The sequence below is a fragment of the Brassica oleracea genome, chromosome C5 (genome assembly GCF_000695525.1).
Source record: "Brassica oleracea var. oleracea cultivar TO1000 chromosome C5, BOL, whole genome shotgun sequence".
NCBI classification, from domain to species: Eukaryota; Viridiplantae; Streptophyta; class Magnoliopsida; order Brassicales; family Brassicaceae; genus Brassica; species Brassica oleracea.
The window spans coordinates 11,851,088-11,871,766 of NC_027752.1; the positions used below are offsets into that span (position 1 = coordinate 11,851,088).

General features: G+C 36.1%; 1 protein-coding gene across 1 annotated transcript; it reads left to right on the top strand.

Annotated features, from left to right (window-relative positions):
- The first annotated feature begins 17,117 nt into the window (after positions 1-17,117).
- Positions 17,118-19,781, top strand: LOC106343958 (UDP-glycosyltransferase 85A2-like). Its single transcript, XM_013783323.1, has 2 exons — positions 17,118-17,698; positions 18,725-19,781. The coding sequence occupies exons 1-2, from the start codon at positions 17,182-17,184 to the stop codon at positions 19,654-19,656; spliced, it is 1,449 nt and encodes a 482-aa protein (XP_013638777.1). The 5' UTR covers positions 17,118-17,181; the 3' UTR covers positions 19,657-19,781.
- Positions 19,782-20,679: the final 898 nt, after the last annotated feature.

The following is a 20,679-nucleotide window of genomic DNA, read 5'->3' on the forward strand; positions in this document are numbered from 1 at the left end:
GAGAGAGAGAGAGAGAGAGAGAGAGGGAGAGGGAGAGAGGGAGAGGGAGAGAGACACGACCTCTTCGATGAGCCTTTCGATTCACAAAACAGCGTTGCCGATTCGTCTCCGACGCATGCAGAGTCGGGACCGACGGAGAGACAGAGAGAGAAAGCGAGAGGACCGAATGAAACAATGAAGACAAGACCAGTTTTTTTCCTTTCTCTCTCTTTCTCATCCCCCCTCAAAATCTAACACGTGTACCTAAGACACGTTCCTTCTAACCCCAGATTAAGGAACGTTTCTTCTTTTAATTTCCATTTTTGTTTTTCTTTTATTTCTAATTTTCATTAAGAGTCCCCCTAAGATACAGGGTTAAACGTGCTCTTAGAGCATGCGTACTGGTGGTTTTGTGTTTCTTCGTTCTTTCCTTATTGTTTATTTGGTTTTTTTCGAAACCAACCTTCAATTTGGAGTCAACTACAAAACCAACCTTTTTTATCATTATTATTTACCCTTAAAAGTTCTAAATTCTCCTTATGTTTTTGAATTATTTACAAAAGTGCCATAATTAATTAATTATTTAATTATTTCAAAAATGAGAAAAAAACTATTACACCCTAAACATTTCTTCTTATTTACAACAATGTCATTATCATCAATTTTCCAACCACCATGAACCACCATTTTTGAGCTCTTAAAAGCTCAATAATTCAATTTGTAACCACATTTTCTCTTTGTAAACTAACAAATCTTCATTTTCTCTCATTTTCTCTCCATTTTCATCTAAAAAACTCCCTATAACTTTCATTTTTATAATATAAACTTTCATATTTTTGAGTTTATACAGTTGTGAGTCGAGAAAGGTGGTTCTTTTTGGTCATATTTGGAGCTTGGACGGTGGTAAAGGGTGAAAACGAGCTTTACACTGGAAATGTAACTATTTAATGGGTTTTCGTCATTTTTCAGATCTTTATCGCGATAGTAGACTATTTTGTATGTCTACGCTTATGTGTAGACTTACGATGCTGTCTACTTTTCAACGCACAAGTTACTTTTGCAATTGACCAAAACATTTTTTTTTGTACAGTAGACTTCCCTAGAAGTCTGCATCTTAACCTTTGAAAGCAAAAACAAAAAAGTTTGTAGACTTACTAAGAAGTCTAAGTAAAGAGGTTAGTTTTTACATTTGACTGAACCTTGGGAAACTTTTGACTTTTCATAATAGACTTCACCGGAAGTCTATATTATGTAGACTGGTAGGGATTACAAAATGTCAGTTTTGCATTTGACCAAAACTTTGACTGCGTTGAATATGTTAGTTTTGTATTTGACTAAGATGTTATAAAGTTGACCAAATAAAAAAAATAGTGTAGACATTATTCATAATGTATTTTCAAGATTTTTTAGTTTGACAATATGTGTTAGTTAATCCTAATGGTCTTAAACTATTTTGAAAAGATAATCTTTTATAATTATGAAATTATCAACATTTTGGTTTCAATATCTAGTTAATTAATAAGTGTAGACGTCTTTATAAATCTACTTTGTAATATTATCAAACATGAAATTTTTCTTCGCTTATTTTGTACACATGGTGAACTTGTGCATGATGGTTGTACACATGGTGAACTTGTTGAGATGACACAAGAAGATTATGATCTCGACAAGAAAACCGAGATGGTGGAGCTAACGTATTCCATACCAGACGTAATTTAGAGCAAATGAGTCATGATACTCCTCCTATTCATGTCACGAATGATCGACAAGTGCGCAGTTTGATCGAGTTATGTAAGATGCATATTGTACGCCTTTGTGTATCAAGACAGTGCCAAGTATACTACAAATTTTTGATTTAACTATATTTTAGATAATAAGTATAGATATCTTTGTAAGTCTACAAATGTAGACTACTGTTAAAGTCTATCGTAAATACTATTAAAAGTAGCATAATAATTTTTACAATTTAATTATATTACAGTGTGTTAGTAGTCTGCTTCTGTATTTTGTTGTTTGAAGTAGACACTTGAAACTTATTGCAAAATTTTGTGATTAGTTTTACTCTTCAACCTTCTTAGGAATTTTGTATAGATTTTTTTCTTCTCACATGTGTGTTAGTTGTTGTTTTAGCTTATGAATGTCTTAATTGTTTGGTTGATTAGAGTATCTTGTGAAAAAATTAATAGCTAACAAAAATTAATAATATTATACAAGGGAAATACAAAAAAAAAAAAATACTACAATGTTTATAGATTACGCATCATATAATTATTTACAAATGAATATTTTATTATGACAAATTATTACAAAGCAATTTATTAAAAATATTTTTGAGCGTGTTTGATTTTTCATAATCTTGATGCCTCAAATGAAGTCTTGGAAAAGAGTACCTGCACAGTAAGATAAAGTTATGAGGAAAATATAAGACAAAAAATTAAATCATATTTTAGTAGACATTTTATTAAGTCTACTTAAAATTTATGGTTTAGTAGACTTTAGTTGAAGTCTACTAGTCCAGACTTTTAAGTTGAAGTCTACCTTGTCAGAAAATTTTTAGATCTGAAAAATATATACATTAAAAAATATGAAAATGAGTTTATATCTAAAAAAGTTTAGAAAAATAGAATTTATAAGACAAAATAATAGTAAATTAAAGACATAAAGTTTGAATATGTAATTTTATTTAAATATAAATACAGAACACATATTTAAAATCTATAGATGTAAATTTTACATTTATTGATGAAGAGAGACCAACCATGGTAAACAATAACTGCAAAATAAGATAAAACTATAAATAAAACATAGGGAAAAAAATTGAAGTCATATTTTTGTAGACTTCCACTGAAATCTGCTTAAAATTAGTGGTTTAGTATTTGTTTTGGAGGTCTACTAGGTTTAGCTTATAAGCAGACTTCATTAGAAGTCTACATTATCTAAGGCTCTAACTGGTGACCATTAAAATAGGAATATAAATGAGTAGGAAATGAACGAAGAGGAACAAAATAAAAGGAATGAAAATGAATATTTATTCTTTTTGTTCCATATCAATTTTGATAAGGAATGTTTTTCTTCTGTAGTTCCTTAAAATTCAAGGAATGACAAGGAATCAAACGCAGCGAAAATTCCTCATAAATGGTATAATTTTTAAGGAATGAGTAGGAATTGACTATTCCCATTAATTCCCTATGTCACCATTTGGACCCTAATAATTTTTCAGATTTTGAAAAAATCTGTACCTTTTTAAATGTGAAAAATAGTTTTAAATCTGAAAATACTTCACAAATAGAATTTGTAAGATAAAATAGTAGCAAAATAAATGCACAGATTTTGAATTTATAACTTTATTTGAATACAAACATATAAATACACATTTAAAATCTATAGATTAAAATTTACAATTTTAGAGGAGAAGATGAAAATCATGAATGATAGTACCTATAAAAACAAGATAATATTGTGAGAAAGATATAACATAAAAATACAAATTTAAAATCTATAGATATAAAACTATGAATGATAATACCTACAAAAACAAGATAATATTGTGAGAAAGACATAGCATAAAAAACACACATTTAAAATCTATAGATCTAAAACTTACATTTTTAAAGGAGAAGATGAAAACCATGAATAATAATACCTAAAATAACAAGATAATATTGTGAGAAAGACATGAAAGAATTTTAGAGAAAAATCAGAGAAATGAGTGAGTTTTATAGAGAAGGGAGAGAGTTATAGAGAGAAGTGAGAGAGAGTTTTAGAAACTTGTGCAGCCATATTAGAAAAAGATTGTGTAAATTTCATTTATATAGGGAGACAAAAGTTGTAACTATGTTAAAATTTACGACACTGTAGACTTCAAAAGAAATCTACTAAAATTAAATTTGGTTAAAATTAACTCGGTTAAATCCGGCCAGGTTAAATTTGGTTGGAGTAAACTTTTTTATCAGTCTGCACCGGTAAAGCTGGTTTAAATTTGATTAGGTTAGAATTTTGCTGATTACATCCGGTTAGGTTAAATTCGTTGAGAGTAGACTTCTTTATTAGTCTACACAGGTAAGAGTGGTTTAAATTTGATTAGGTTAGAATTTTGCTGGTTACATCCGGTTAGGTGTAGACATCTTTATTAGTCTACACATACTTTTATTTTCCTACTTCCTTTATTGTTTTAGCAATTTATATATGAATTAATAAATTTCTTTATTTATTTTTCAATATTTATAATAGATAATTTCTAATTTTAAATTTTAAAATAATGATATTTTTTTAAGCACTAATTACAGTAGACTGAATTGTAAGTCTACGAAACCCTAAACTACAAAATTCAAACCCTAAATGTTTCATGTTTGCTTGCTAATCAAAAGAGTCAATTATAGTATCAAGTATCCATATATACAAAATATAAACTACTCAACACTAATATACAAATTTTAATCAATAAAACAAAAAAATATCAATCTAAAATCTAACCCAAAGACTCTAACCTTAAAAGACATAACGTGCTACAACTTTTTGTTCTAAACCATAAACATTGTCTAACACATGTACAAAATCAATGTACATTCTTTTAAATTGTTCAATTATATAAAATTTTTATTTCTAAACTTCATATTAACCCTTATATTAATGATTAGTTTAAAGTATCACAAAAAAAATATTTTTGTACATTTTTAAAATTAATTTATAAGATCAAATTACGATGTAGTTTTACTAAGGACAATCCCTTGTTTTTTCCTCCACTGGTTGGATTGTTTATTTTCTTTGTCTCGTTTTACGATCAAGGCTTTGTCCTCGTCTAGGTTTTCACCCAAATCCATCAATGATAAATCCAGCGTTAAAAAAAAAAGCAACTTTAGAGCATTATTAGTGGTGAAGTTTTTAAATTAAGTATCTACACAAAAATATATCAATATTTCAAGGAAAGTTATTTATGTAATTAAATGTTATTTTCTAAAAAATATATGTCAATCAGAGTATGACATTGGCTTTATGGTTTTTTAAGCTTCGATGTCTGGATAATAGTTTTCTCAGGCGATACAGCGATACGTGTAACAACCTATCCCATGGGATTTATGCTGGTCTTGTATCGCAACGACTCCAACCCCTCAACTGTGAGTCCTAAGCTCTTCTCAGGTGGTGCGTTTGGCGTTCCTCGAACTTAAGACCTCATCCTTTAACAATCCAAGACTTCACCCTTTAATAATCCTCCTACGACAATTTATCGGGAGAAAACTTAAGGTTTTCATGTAAAAGGTTGGGGCCGGTGCCCGGAAGAGCCAGTCTGGATTCAACATAACGGGTTGCTACAATACAATTGTGATGTTTTTAATTGCTTCTCTCCAGCTTTAAAATTTTAATTATATTCTTTAGTTAGAATCTCTCATCAAGAGCTTACCTGTAAATTGTGCTCTTATCGCTAAGCTCTAAAAAAATTATTAAAAATAAAATGCTATTATTTTAATTTGTTTTGTTTAAATAACTAAAATCAAATATTTAAACCATTAATTTATTGACAGGAGGGGTGAAAAGTTCTAGGGAAAATTTGGAGAAATACACTCACATAAGATTATAATTTGAAAACTACATCATTATTTAAGTTTTTGGAAAAATACACTATGGTATATATAAATTTACCAAATTTTCCAATTTTAATATCTCTCAATTCTTAATTTATTATATATTTAAAGTAACAGTTTTATAAATAAAAAAATTGTTTAAAAATCTTTAGAGTATCTATACAATATCTTTTTTTTGGTAAAAATCTATACAATATCTTTTAATATATCTTAAACTTTTTATTATTTGGGAAAAAAAAAACTCAAGACAAGGTCTCGTCTCCTTCTCAAATTTTTGATTTTTTTTTCTTTCTCTATTTTCATATATTCTTCCTCTCATCTCATTAAGAAGTTTGTTGATATAACAACAAATCATTGGTTCAAACAAATTTATAGGGTTATCATGTCACGTAGAAAAAAAAGAATAAGCCGATGAATTATAATGAGTGTTTCTTAGTCGAAACAAGTGAATAGAGTTCAGCGTTACAAAGAGAATGATCAAAGAATCATCAAGTTAGTACACCAATTTCAGAATGGAAGAAACAACCAGAGGGTATTATTAAATGCAATTATGATGCAAGTTGGTAAAGTATACTGAATCAAGAGAAGACATGTGGATATTCAGGGACTGTTATGGAAGATACATCTGAGCAGTTCAAAGTATATTTGGTCACGCATCGGACAATTTAGAAGCGGAGTTACAGGCACTCATTTGTGCTATGCAGCATGCATGGAATAAAGGTTATCAAGAAGGCATGTTTGAAGGGGACTGCAAAGAGTTGTTTGATTTCGTTATGGGGAATAAGAAGAACTTCAGACTTCATAATTGGGTACGAGACATTTGTTTTTAGTCATCAAAATTCAAAATTTGCAACTTCACTTGGATATCACGGAACAGCAACAAAGTCGCAGATCATCTTTCGAAATTGAATGTACCTCAAGCTTGTTCTTTTATTAATATTTTTTTATATACCCAGACCAATTTTAACTTTCCTCCATGAGGACTACACTGCTGCAATAATATAAATCAAGTTGTCGGAAAAAAAATTCAGTGTTTCTTAGTGTCGTTGGATCACGTCATATTCAAAGTCAAACAAATTAAGCACATATACGAATAGACATTTAGAACTTGCTTGATAGATAATAACTTTTATGAAACGAATATTTTGTAGAGAATCAACATACAAATTTATCTTAAACATAATAATTATAATAATATTATTCTTAATTTTGAATTTATATCTTAATTTCTGTAAAATATTTAATCTGGGTAAAAAAGTCAATTCACATTTAAGAAAGTGTAGTTTTCAAAAACTAAAATAAAAGGTGTAATTTTCAAATTTTAAACTGTTAGTGGAGTAATTTACAAATTACCAATTTCTTGCAGAGTTTATTTTGAGAACTTATGGCTGTCTTTTTACAAATATATTATTTTAATGTTTACATACTCAATTAAATCCATCCATTGGAAGTGAAACTCTGATATCTTAAGCGGTGGAAGTGCTATAATGTAATTTAAACTAGATTTTGATTAGCACGACCGTGCGGATTTTATTTAATACTAAAATATTTTAGGTTATGCAATAAAATATATCAATAAATTAATATAATTTGGTGTTATATACTATCTAATTTAATATTAATATTTTGTGTGACGTATAATATTATAACTATAAAGTTTATAAATTTTGAATTTTTGTAACAAAATTTATTTTGAAAACATTATCATGTAACAATACTAATTTACATAATTTTTGTTTTATCTCTAAATTTGAAAAATATGTGGAAATTAAATTAAGTACCTACATAATAAAGAATTTAGTATATAATTATTAATTAAACCAATTTAGTATAGTTTTTTAAATAATAAACCGAATTGGTTTTTAACTTAGGAGAATGTACAAACGTTAATTAGAGTAGACTAAAGTCTTATATATACAATATGAATATAAAGATCAAAAGTTTCATCTATGAAGGGAGTATAAATTGTAAAAAACAACCACATATGGAATAAGTAATAATTTATGTGCTAAATAGATAAGATATTTTTTTATTTTTAAATTAGAAATAGAAATGAATATTTCTTTTTAAAACATCTTTTAAAAATTTTCTTAAATTTAATTTTGAACATTAAATCAATTTAAAATTATTACTATTATTATTAAAATATTATTAAAGTATTTTATATAATTATTAATTTTTGTTTAAAATCAAAACTAAACTAAAATTTAGTTTTTAATTATACTTTGTGATAATTAAAATATTAATTAACTAATTTCGAAATATATATTTTAAAAAGATTCTAAGAGATTTTGTTAGACATTTCTTTAAGATATTTATTAGTATTTCAAAAAAAATATTAAAAGATATTATAATGAAATTATGTTAAATTTGATAATTCTTTTAGGAATGGTCCAAATAAAAAAATACCTATGAAATAAGTCATGATTTTAATTTTAATAGTATAGATAAGATAACAACAAAACATCATGTATTTGCTAAATATCTGTTATATTTGCGAAAGAAATGGGGATACTATATATTTTGTCAAGGCGTCTTTCTTGATTTCGGTTTGTTTTTGTCGACTTCGTTAATGCGTACTTGATTATCTTCTTTTTTTTACTTGGTTATCTTTTTGCCGTCTCTTTATTATATAATCCAAACAGACAAAAGATTAAAAAAAGATACAAGTAAAGAACCTCCTCCCAGGAATCTGGGAATTAAAATCAGTATTTCATTAGGTTATCCCTAAATTCAGTCATACATCAACAACACCTCGTTTCAACGAACTGAGAAGAAACAGTCCCAAATACAGCCAAATCGATCAAAATGCGTACTTGATTTATCAACAATTTTATTTTGCCAGAAAACCCTCTTGGGGATGAGAACAACAAATTACATGAAACCTTTTTAATTGCCAAAAACAAAGTATAAAATTTCAGTTTTAAATCTTTGATCTAACTTCTCGTTAACGGATGCACAACGTAGGTTCTAAGAGCACCTCTAATGGGGGTTCTACCCATTGGAGTTCTAAATTTGCCATATATGAATATGTATATATTGTATATGTGTATGTAGTTGTGGGGTCCATTATTTTGAGAAGAACCTCTCCTAAAGTCTCTTAAAGCTTTGTTTTTTTGAAAAACTAAAAACTTCCATTAAATCGGGCTTAAAGGCCCGTAATAGAGTTAGAACACAAACAAACTTTTGCAAATGAATCGGCAGGCCCATTAAAGCGACGAGAAATGAAAGAACGGAAACAAAGGAGAAAGCATACGAGATAAGCGATTCCACATCCGCTAGGACTCAGAAGAGTTCCATCGATCGTCGATTCGTGTTGATGGCTGTGACGAACCCTTGAGAATCTGAATGGAGCCAGATTTGGTTGAGGTTGAGGGAAGAAGCTTGGGTGAGCGCAGATCGGATTGCTAGGGCTTCTTCTAGGAGGGGGGAGATGAGACGTTGTCTTGGTAGCATGATCCTCTAGAAATCTTTGTGCCATTGTGATCGGTGAAGATCCATGCAAGGCCGGCCGCTCTGAGATTCGATTTCCAAGCTGCGTATGTATAACACACGACGATATCAGCCGGCGGTTGAGGTGGCGGGAGATCAGGGGTTTTTTGCTGTGCTGGTTTGATCTGTTTGTTCTGAGCACATTCTCACTCCTTGCAAGTTGTAGTAGCCTTAATAATTACTTCATATGGTGACGTTGCTTTTTTCTCAAAGAAGAGGTGATTACGGGAGATCCAGATGTTCCAGACGATCCATGGGAACAGATTAGAGATGATTCCTACGGGTGGGAGGATGATTCGCGATCGGGATGATGCCAGTTCCTCCTTGAAAGAGGTTCTTGTGGTTGAATCAAAGAAGACTGACCAAGGCACGAGGCTCCATATTTATGCGGCAAAAGGGCAACATAATAGAAGATGGAGCAATGTTTCCTGTCCACCGCAGCGTAGACACGAAGCATCAGTAGTTATGTCCCTACGTTGGAGATTGTCCCTCGTCGGTAGCATATTTCTAGCGCATTTCCAGAGAAAATGCTTGATTTTTGGGAGGAGCGGAGGAGACCAAATGTTCTTTTCCCAATTCCAGGTATCTCTAATCATAAGATCACTTGTCGACTGGATCTTTGAGAGAATAGAGGAGTAATACCCTGATTTCGCAGAATAGATGCCTGAGGTGTGTTGCGTCTAAATGAAGGAATCTTGAGTTTCAAGAATGTTGGGCCTTATGGAGAGGATGAGCTCCGCTAGATGAGGTAAAGTGTTTTCCACCAGATGTTCCATTCCTTTATTTCCCGTGAGAGAAGGTCAAAGACAAGTAGGTCTTGGTCTTCTAACTGAATTGGTCCTAACTGTTTGATGTCTGCTGTAGGACTAATCCAGGAGTCAGCCCACACCCTTGTTGATTCTCCATTTCCTATGGCTTTTCCCAGATGGTTCAGGAGAAGGTCTCTGCCCCAAAGTACTCCTTTCCATCCATGTGACGAAGACGGGCTAGAAGGAACCTTGAGATGGGATGTTTTGGTGCAGTATTTTCCTAGGAGAACGCAAGCCAGAAGACAGTTTGGTTTACTGATCAGTCTCCAGGCTATTTTGGCGAGTAATGCTTGATTAAACAACTGTACATCGCAAAAACCTAGGCCTCTCAGACTTTTTGGAAGAGTTAAGGTATCCCAAGCAACCCAACTAATTTTATTATCCCCATCTTTTGCATCCCACCAGAACCTTGTGAGAACCGACTGTATTTGATTGCATAAACCTACATGCAGCTTGAAACATGACATGGCGAAAGTAGGAGTGGGCGACAGGATAGACTGGAGCATTGCAGCTTTCCCTGCTGTGGAGAGGAACCTCGTGTTCCAGTTGATAGCTTTCTGCTTCATTTTATCCACGATTGACGCAAAGAGATCTTTTTTCTTTCTACCAAAGTGCTCAGGCAGACCAACGTATTTACCTACTCCACCTTCTTTCTCTATTCCCAACTGAGCTTTAACTCTGGTTCTAATATCTTGCGGTGTCTTACCAGAGAAGGAGATAGAAGATTTGCCCGTGTTGATCTTTTGCCCTGAAGCCGCTTCATAAGCCTGGAGTATTTCCATCAGTGTAGCGCAACTCTTGGGATCAGACTTTGTGAAGAACATGGTATCATCAGCAAATAAGAGGTGATTGATCCTTAGACTATTTCTTGCAACTCTGATACCCGGTTGATTACCAATATCTTGTTCCTTTTTGCAGAGTCCAGACAACACTTCTCCATAGAGAATAAAGATATAAGGGGATCACCCTGGCGGATGCCTCTCTGTGGGTGAATGTCTCTTGCTATCTCATTGTTAAGGAGGAAGGAATACATGATTGTGGATATGCACTGTGATATCACTCAAATTACCCTAAGGATTGATTTATACTCTCTCAAATAAGAGGTCGAGTTGTAGTACTTAGGGATCGAATCCACAGAGCAGTAAAAATAAATGAAAGCAAGGTGAACAAAGTAGTTGTTCGATTGGTTGATTGAGGTTGTAAACAATTAGGAGAAATAGCTAGACCTAGGGATTTATCAATCAAGAGATTCAAAACTAGAATTCAAAGACCACTAGGATAATGCATTCGCCTATCTCAACCTTAACATTCTTGGTCATGCCTGCTGAGTTTGCTTGGGAGTGATCCACGAAAGTGAAACTGTCTTCAGAAGGTTCCATCTTTAGTCTTAATAGCTCAGCAGTGTCTATGGCCATGATGCTGACTGCAGATCCAGTATCGCAAATGGCATTTGGTAAATTGTGGCTATGTATAGAACATGGAATCAAGAACTTTCCAAGATCTTGTTCCTTCTTCAGTGTCCTATTGGGTTTACGGCTGACCTTGTTAAATAGGAGCTCAATGTCCTTATCAGTCTCTCTGCTCTCTCTCTGAAGAAATTACCAAGTCTATACTTATGATATGCATCCTCGAAAGACATATCCTTAGGAACCCTCTTGTGAAATCCTTCAAGTTCCTCTTTGTTAACTTCTCTTCTGAGGTGTTTGGGAATATAGGATTTCATAGATTTCACTCTTTTCTCAACTGGAATTTCTTCTTTCGTTGCCTGTCTTTCCATGGCAAGTTCATATCTGTCTGTTTGGTGTCGATCGATAACTAGTAGATGTCGTCGATCGACACTCTCAACGAAAGAGGTTTCATCTTGGGTGGATTGCTCTTGCTTTGGTGCTTCTACATATTGCTGACTTATCTTCTTTGTTGTCTTCAAGCAAACTGAGGTCTGAGATGGATTTTGAGTTTCCTTCAAGCGGTGTGCGGGTGCACCATCGATCGACAGTCCATTCGTTCCGTCGAAAGCTCTCTCTCGCGAGACAGACTAACTACTCCTCAGTAAAACGGGAATAACGTCTTATTTAACCGTTGGATTGACCTCAAACTGGTGGCATTAGAAAGCTAACTCAAAGCTCTATCGAGTGTCAAACGATGAGCTCAATCGCACCGAGGGGAGGTTTCCATACATATCTAAACATCAGACATATATGTGCAGCTCTGCACCTCAAAAGGCTCAAAAAGACACCAAAATCACCACTTTCCTCCAAATCGTCCATGAACCTGTAAACACTCTAAGTAGACTCTACATCGTAGTAAATATCTTAAAACACATATATACCATGGCTAATAATGGGTAAAATCCATGGTATATCACACTGCATCATCCAATTGATCCAGGTAGGATGAAACCCCAATCTCTCTAACACTACTCTAATGAAGGACCATTCAAATCTGTCATAAGCCTTACTAATGTCTGTTTTGACAGCCATTGTGCAGTGTTTGGTGGCTCGGGAGATATTAAGAAAGTGCAGGACCTCGTGTGTAATCAATATACATTGTCAGAGATAGCTCGCTCAGGTACAAACGCAGACTGATTCTCTGAAATGATATCTTGGAGGATCGGTTTTAGACGAATAGATAGAAGTTTGGAGATGATCTTGTAGTAGACATTACAAAGAGTAATTGGTCTGTAGTCAGCCACCGTGATAGGGCTAGTAATCTTTGGGATGAGTCTTATGTGTGTCGCATTTATAGCGAACGGAATAGCACCTGCTATGAAGAAATTTTGAATCTCCTTTGTGATTGCAGGACCAACAATGTCCTAGTTGGTTTGAAAAAAACTTGCTGTAAAGCCATCAGGACCCGGAGCTTTATCAGGATGTATAGCGAACACGGCATCCTTGATCTTTTGTGCCATTGGGGTGGAGATCAGTTTTGCATTCATGTCTTCAGTGATGCATGGAGCAAGGGCCCTGAAGACCACGTCCGCTGCAGGAGGATTTATAGACGTGAAGATGTTATTGAAGTAGCTCGAGATGACAGAGGCAATCTGTTCGTCCTCATAAACAGGTACTCCCTGCGCATCCTCAATAACAGTGATTCTATTACGAGCTCGCCTCCTCTCTGTAGCTGCGTGAAAATACCCTATGTTTCTGTCACCCAGGGACAACCATAGCTGTCTGCTCCGTTGCTTCCAAAACTCCTCTTCTGACTTGTAGGCACAGAGAAGTTGTTAATTAAGGGAGGAAAGATAAGCGTCATCAATTGTATGAGCCGTCATAGCTATGTCAAGCTCCCCTCTCAACTGGTTTATGGTTTTCTGGATGTTGACGTAATGATTCTTGCTCCAATTAGAGATAGCGTGCATGCATCGTGAGATCCTGTTCATAACCGAGAGGTTAAGATTTTCCTTCCAGGCCTTGTCGATGAGTAGTTTAAGTTCCTGATTATCTCTCAATCTTCTGTCATATCTAAATAATCGTTGAGGCTTCTTCCTCTTAGAGTTGAAGGTGGAGATGACAAGGAGATGGTCAGATCCTTCAAACTGTAGGTACTGAGATCGTCCATTTGGGAATAGGTCAGGCCATGCACTATTAGCAAGGGTCCAATCCAGGCGGCAGTGCACTAGATGGTCACCTCTCTTGCCTCCCCAGGAGAAAAAGTTACCTGAGTGCCTAAGATCGACCAAATCACAGGAGGAAAGGAAATATCTGAAGTTAGAGAACGAACTCTCGGGTCTCTCTGTTCCACCTGATTTCTCTGCAATGGAGAGAAGTTCGTTGAAGTCTCATGTCAGAAACCAAGGAGAGTCACTAGCAGCAGAGATGGTAGTAAGATAGTTCCAGACTTCCTGTCGTAAGTGAATCTCTGGCGCACCATACACAAAAATGCTCTGGAATGTGGTGTTCTTATAGGTAACGGTTGTGTCTATTAAATTGCGATTAGAAGACATGACCTGAATATCAATATCAAGTGCAAAAATAGGTCAAGTACCGAACCGAACCGAACCCGAAACTATCCGAACCGAACCGAACCGAAAATATGTCAAGTACTAAATGGATCCTCTAGCCCCTATCCGAACTACCCGAAACCCAAAATACCCGAACCGAACCGAACCGAACCGATACCCGAAATGCCCAGACCTAATCAGAACGCCAGAGCAGTGTTAATCCTCCAGCCCCATGACCTTGAGGAGAGACTAGGAAGTGTGATTCCAACTGTAAGCTTTCAGTCTCCTTTAGAATGTTTTCATCTTGGTTCTTTGTTTCTTGGAGGAAAATAATATTGGGGGAATGCTTTTTATTAACGTCTATGAGTCTTTGGACTGTTGCAGGATTCCATATACCGCAACAGTTCCAACTCAACATTACTAAGGAAGCTGGGGAGGGGGGGGGGGTTGGGAAAATCCTGCTGATTCCCTTGTGAAGTAGAGCAAGTCCGGAGAGGGGGAAGGGATCCCCTGCTCGTTGTAACATGGCTGTTAGTCATCTGGAGTATAGGAGACACGTGAGGAAAACCATGTCGAGAAGGTGAAGCATGAGCTTGTGACAAGAGGCGTCTTCTAGAGCTAGCTCCAAGGAAAGCCTTTGGGCTGGCAGGTGTAACTTTCATCTTCGGAGTCCTAGTAAGGTTGGCATGCCTGTGGCTTGAAGATCCGAAGATGGGAGCATATGGGTAGAGCTTAGATTAGGCAGGTCCTCTTCGTCATACAGGATTGGTTGGGCACTTTGAGTATCCGCTCTTGATGCCAGCTTAGCAGTGGCTGCTGCAATGATATTTGTTGCTGTTGAAGCCATGAGACCATGTTCTTCTCCATGGTTGACTCTCTGCTGACGAGCTGCTCTTTCTACCGGGTCAGATACATTGGTGTATTGGAATGTGACTTCTCTGAGATCTTGGAGAACCTCCTCTATAGGAATTCGAGCAGACGTTGGGAAGTCACAAGTTGCTAGGTTGCGTTCCAGGGGGGGTCATCCAGTTAAACTAGTGTCAGTTGGGTGGGCCTCCATTTCTCCATCGGGGATCTGCGCAGGTGTAGTAGAGCTGATATGGGTTCCACTTTTCCTTACTCATTGGTGATCTTGAGAGTGATTTGGTAGAGCTCTCGATGTGTTTGAGAACCCCCTATGGGACCTGTCTCTGAGGGCTCTGGGAGACTGAGGTGACCTACGCTGTCCGCCAACCTGGTGAGAAGAGGAAATTCTAAGATGATCTTGATAGGTGATATTGGGTTGAGATCCCCATGTGGAACAATTTTGTTTTTTAGAGGGTGACCTCTAGACGGTGCTGCAGGTAGTCTCTCACCAAAAAGCCTACCATGGCGATCGACTCTCTGGCTGAATGAGGTAGCACGGTACTCCAATTTTTGTTGGTTCAATGCTGAGGATCTGTGGGGTACTCCCTCAACAAAGGAGCGATGCGAGGACGAGGAATGGTTTCTACTAGGGTCCATGTGAGGATTCTCCGTATAGAACTCTAATGGAGGTTGTTTTGGAACATCTTTTGGGCCTTGGGGGCAATGTTTGGCAAGATGACTAAGTCGATTGCAGATAGATCACTGCTTTTCCAAGCCCTCATAAACTAGTTGGACCTTTAGTTCTTCTCCTGAAGCAAATTCGATGAGAGGGTTTTTGATGAGGGGTTTCAAACCATCAATTGAGATACAGATCTTAGCTGAAGTCTTCGAGATGCAGTAGTCCTCTAGGGTACCTAGTTCATGACCTAGCTTGTAAATAATCTTCTGATGCCAGTAGTGGAGAGGTAGCCCATGGAGCCATATCCAGAAAGGGATTTGCGACGGGAAAATGGGGGAGAGCACCGGTTCCCATCTTTGAATCATCAGCATCCAATGAGATTAGTGATACGGCCTATTAGCCAACACTTCAAGGAGATCTTCTTCCAGCTCAAAACAAAACTGTTAGCAGGACTGGCCTAGGTCAGATCCAGTGACAGAACCTTTGATAGCCCATTTGTTTGGAAGAGAAGAGAGTAGAGCTCCAATAGGTTGCTCAGCTGGGTTCGAGACCCTCCCTATGAGCGTAAGGGCATTATCCTTGATTAGATCTGAGGTATCAAACTCCAGAGCTTTGATGCGCATGCGAGCTTGTTCTTGAGGTTGGAGAGCTGTGGATTAACTTTTCTCAGCAGCGGTGAATCTTCTTGAGGCCATGTCGAGAGGAAGTTGAAGCAGCTATCGAAAAAACTTTGTTGAGATGGGTTTGAGTCGGGGACACAAACGGCCTCTCGAGGAGTAACCATCGACTCGATGCTGGCTCCCGACCCCGCGTTAATACCCTCCGGCGACCCTAAAGAGTCGGTCGGAGCAATCAAACCCGGCGAAGACTTGCTAAGGACCGATGGGTTTATACGAAAGCGGGAACAATTTGAAAAAGATGAGGAGAGAACAGAGTGATTTTAACCAAAAGAGGTAAAAAACAAGACAGGAAAGGGAAACCATGTGCTTCAAGCTGTTGGGTAATAACCAATACGTCGCCACAGAGTGTTTTTTTTGTTAATATAGTCTAGTTTTGCTCTGGACTTTTTGTTTCAATTTTTTAAAGATTTGTTTTAAGAAATTTTAGGAGAGGTTCTTCCCAAAATAATGAACTCCACAACTACATACACATATACAATATATACATATATATGCAAGTTTAGAACTCTAATTGGTATAACTTTCATTGGAGGTGCTCTAATATAGCATAAAGGTAACGTTAAAGGAATGCTGGTAAAAGATCAATTGTCTAGAAGAATAGTAGAAAAGCAATCATTTACGAACCAGATGAACAAAAATACTCTGAGTACTTGAAAGGAGAAATATCAAACTCTTTATTGAAATCTAACACAAGCACAATAGCACAATCTAGTTGAAAATTATGCAACTTGAACATGAGATCACCCAACCGATTGATCGCGCAACTTTCACACGGCACTCAAACGTGGACCACTAGTTTAACGTCGTTTACTTCACCGGACCACTCTAAAGCCATCTTGTAGATACAAAAAAAAAACATTATCATTTTGGCTAGCTTATAACTATTTTTTTCGTTTGAAAATGGCAGGTTTGTAACCATAAATTAATACACAACTTGGCCTCGAGATCTAAAATGGCCGATATAGTCAATCTTCACATGCGTGGCCGATCTTTTTAGAGTTTCCACGTGCGAGAATCGTGAGGTTTTACTCTCACCGTCTCATTGACATCTAAAGGCTAGAATCATGCCCAGTTCAACACTATAAATAGAGTCCTTTAGAGGCTAACAGAATCATGCCCAGTTCAATCACATATACAATATTTATTTTCATTTTCCTTTCTGTAAGAAAGAAAGAAAATGGAATCTCATGCCGTTTCGCCAGCCCGGAAACAACACGTAGTTTGCGTGCCTTACCCAGCGCAAGGCCATATCAACCCGATGATGAAAGTGGCTAAACTCCTCCACGCGAAAGGCTTCTATGTAACCTTCGTCAACACCATCTACAACCACAAGCGTCTCCTCCGGTCCCGTGGATCCAACGCCCTAGACGGGCTTCCTTCCTTCCGGTTCGAGTCCATCCCCGACGGTCTACCGGAGACTGACGTGGACGTCACACAGGATATCCCTGCCCTTTGCGAGTCCACCGTGAAGAATAGTCTCGCTCCGTTTAAGGAGCTTCTTCGACGGATCAACGCCCAAGATGAATCCCCTCCAGTGAGCTGTATTGTATCGGATGGCTGTATGAGCTTTACTCTTGATGCTGCTGAGGAGCTCGGTGTCCCGGAGGTTCTTTTCTGGACCACTAGTGCCTGCGGCTTGTTGGCTTACTTACACTACCATAAGTTCATCGAGAAAGGGTTATCTCCACTCAAAGGTATATTATTATTACTTTTGATAAATTGTTTAATACGTGTTACAGGAAATTATATTAACGTAGAAACCCATAAGAAACCACATTTCACGAGTGAGTAGGATGTACATATTTTCGTACAACGCACTGCTTAAGTTTTAAGAAATATCAAGTTGCATTAGGTTACATAAAAATTTATAACACCTAAATAATGATGGACAGAGCAATTCATTCAATTGAATCTCTATAGCAGTATTTATAATCTAGCGGGATGGGTACAAATTATATATTGAACATTGATGGTTGAACAATCATATCATTTGACCCTTCGCTTCCTTTATTTCTACTTGAAAAAGGCTTGCGATAAAATGTTTTATTTTGCTAGATTTATCAAAAGAATATGCTAGAAATTCAATGATTTCTCACGAGTCACGCCAGAAGATGTAATAATATAATAATAATCCGCAACCAGTTGGGTTTCTTTACTTGACATAAAAAGTTAGTGGGAGACCATGAACGATTTTTATGTTGAGAAATGGTAGTTGGAAATAGCTCATAACTTAAGTTCATCATAAATAGCTATTAAATCAAACTTTAGGTAGCAAGAAGACAGCTAAAGCGTAGCTTAGAAATTAGAATATATAAATTGTCAAAAAAAATTAAATAGTACGTTTGGTTATTTGAACATAATAACGTTCTTTTTTGGACATAATAACGTTCTTTTGTTAGCACTAAAAAAAACTTAATGAAGATATTTGAAGCGCAGGCGCATAAATAAACTTGATCATGACAAAACAATTTTTTTTTGACAAAACGTAAAAATATTAAAATCTATACAAGTAATCCCTTAGTCAAACCTATATCAAATAGAATTAGGTCAAAGTTTTCTTATATACTTTTCTGACTGGCATTGCTGGCTAATAATAAACTTTTCCGGCTCAGTACACTACCGATAATTCTGCATATTAATACGGTGCTTTTATTTTAATGAAGATAATGCTAGCTAGATGTTTAAACTAATTACTAATAAAATGATAGTGGATTTGGCAGATGAGAGTTACTTGACAAAGGAGCATCTAGACACAATTATAGATTGGATTCCATCGATGAAGAACCTAAGACTAAAAGACATCCCTAGCTTCATCCGTACGACTAACCCTAACGACATAATGCTCAACTTCCTCGTTCGTGAGACCGAACGAGCCAAACGTGCTTCTGCCATCATCCTTAACACGTTCGACGATCTCGAGCTTGACGTCATCCAATCCATGCAATCTATTGTACCTCCGGTTTGCTCCATTGGACCGCTCCATCTACAAGTGAAACAACAGATCAGTGAGGATAGTGAACTCGGACGAATGGGATCGAACCTGTGGAAAGAAGAGACGGAGTGTATGGATTGGCTAAATAGCAGAGCTCCAAACAGCGTTGTTTACGTTAACTTTGGTAGCATAACTGTGATGACAGCGAAGCAGCTTGTGGACTTCGCTTGGGGTTTAGCAGCAACGGGAAAAGAGTTTTTGTGGGTAATACGGCCGGACTTAGTAGCCGGTGAGGTATCCATGGTTCCACCTGAGTTTCTAACGGAGACGGCGGACAGGAGTATGCTGGCGAGTTGGTGTCCTCAGGAGGAAGTCCTATCTCATCCCGCGGTAGGAGGGTTCTTAACACACTGTGGATGGAACTCGACGCTTGAAAGTATTTGCGGTGGAGTTCCTATGGTTTGTTGGCCATTTTTCGCTGAGCAGCAAACAAATTGTAAGTTTTGTTGTGACGAGTGGGAGATTGGTGTTGAGATCGGTGATGTGAGGAGGGAGGAGGTTGAGGCGGTGGTTAGAGAGTTGATGGATGGAGAGAAGGGTAAGAAAATGAGAGAGAAGGCGGAGGAGTGGCGGAGCTTGGCTGAGAAGGCGACGGAGTGTAAGCGTGGTTCGTCGGTTGTAAATTTCGACAAGGTTGTTAAGGTTCTTTTAGGGGAGTAAATACTCTGCTATTGGACTATATTGTTTTTAGTTTTTTTTTCTTAAACTTTTCATTCGTCTGTGAATCATGTCATGTTATCCTCCTCCTAAGTTATCAATTTGAGATGACAAATAAATGGTACTTAATCAACGGTACGTGGACAGGCCTTGCCCGACTTTTTCTAAGTTAGAAGCATAGAAATTTTTTGGCCCCTTAATTTATTTTAATATAAAATATTTAACCTAAAATAACTGATAAAACAAAAATAATACAAAAACAGTGATAAGAGCATGTTTATTGCTAACAACCTTTAGTGTTGCTTAAGTGGTTGTTAATGAATTTTTAAGTATTAAAATAAAACTAAGCAACAAATTAAGAAACACTTAATGATATTGGTTTATTGGTAGTTGCTTAACTTAGGGTGCTTAACAATAAAAAAATTTTAATTTATTTTTAAACATAATTTTTTTATAAAAGATAAAATTTATTAAATAAATAAAACATAGTTAAACATAACATTTTAAACATAAATTTTAAAATACAAACATAAAAGCATGGAAACAGAGATTATTAAAACATAATAATTTGAACGAGATATCCAAACTCAGTTGGTATCTTGATCACGTCCAAATTTACGTCAAATATGTTCAACCAAATCACCTTTCAGTTGTTGATGTGCTTGTCTATCACGAATTCTTGTTCGAACACCCATCTGATTGGCGATATTTGTAGGGATATCTGTTGAATATGTGAGATCGACATGTGAACTTCCGCTTCCTTCTCCTTGTTGAAAATCAGAAACATCGTATTGAGTGTAGTCATCTCGTTCATTTTCTACTATCATATTATGGAGTATGATACATGCTCTCATAATCTTTCCAATTTTGACTTTATCCCAACAAAGTGTCAGATTTTTAACAATTGCAAATCGAGCTTGCAAGACTCCGAAAGCACGTTCGACATCTTTTCGGGCAGCTTCTTGACGTTGAGCAAATAAAACTGCTTTAGGCCCTTGTGGAATTGGAATAGATTGGATAAAAGTT

Coding starts and splice junctions, on each gene's coding strand:
- LOC106343958 (XM_013783323.1), top strand. CDS start 17,182: ATGGAATCTCATGCCGTTTCGCCAGCCCGGAAACAACACGTAGTTTGC. Junction 17,699..18,724: donor AGGGTTATCTCCACTCAAAG/GTATATTATTAT, acceptor TGGATTTGGCAG/ATGAGAGTTACTTGACAAAG.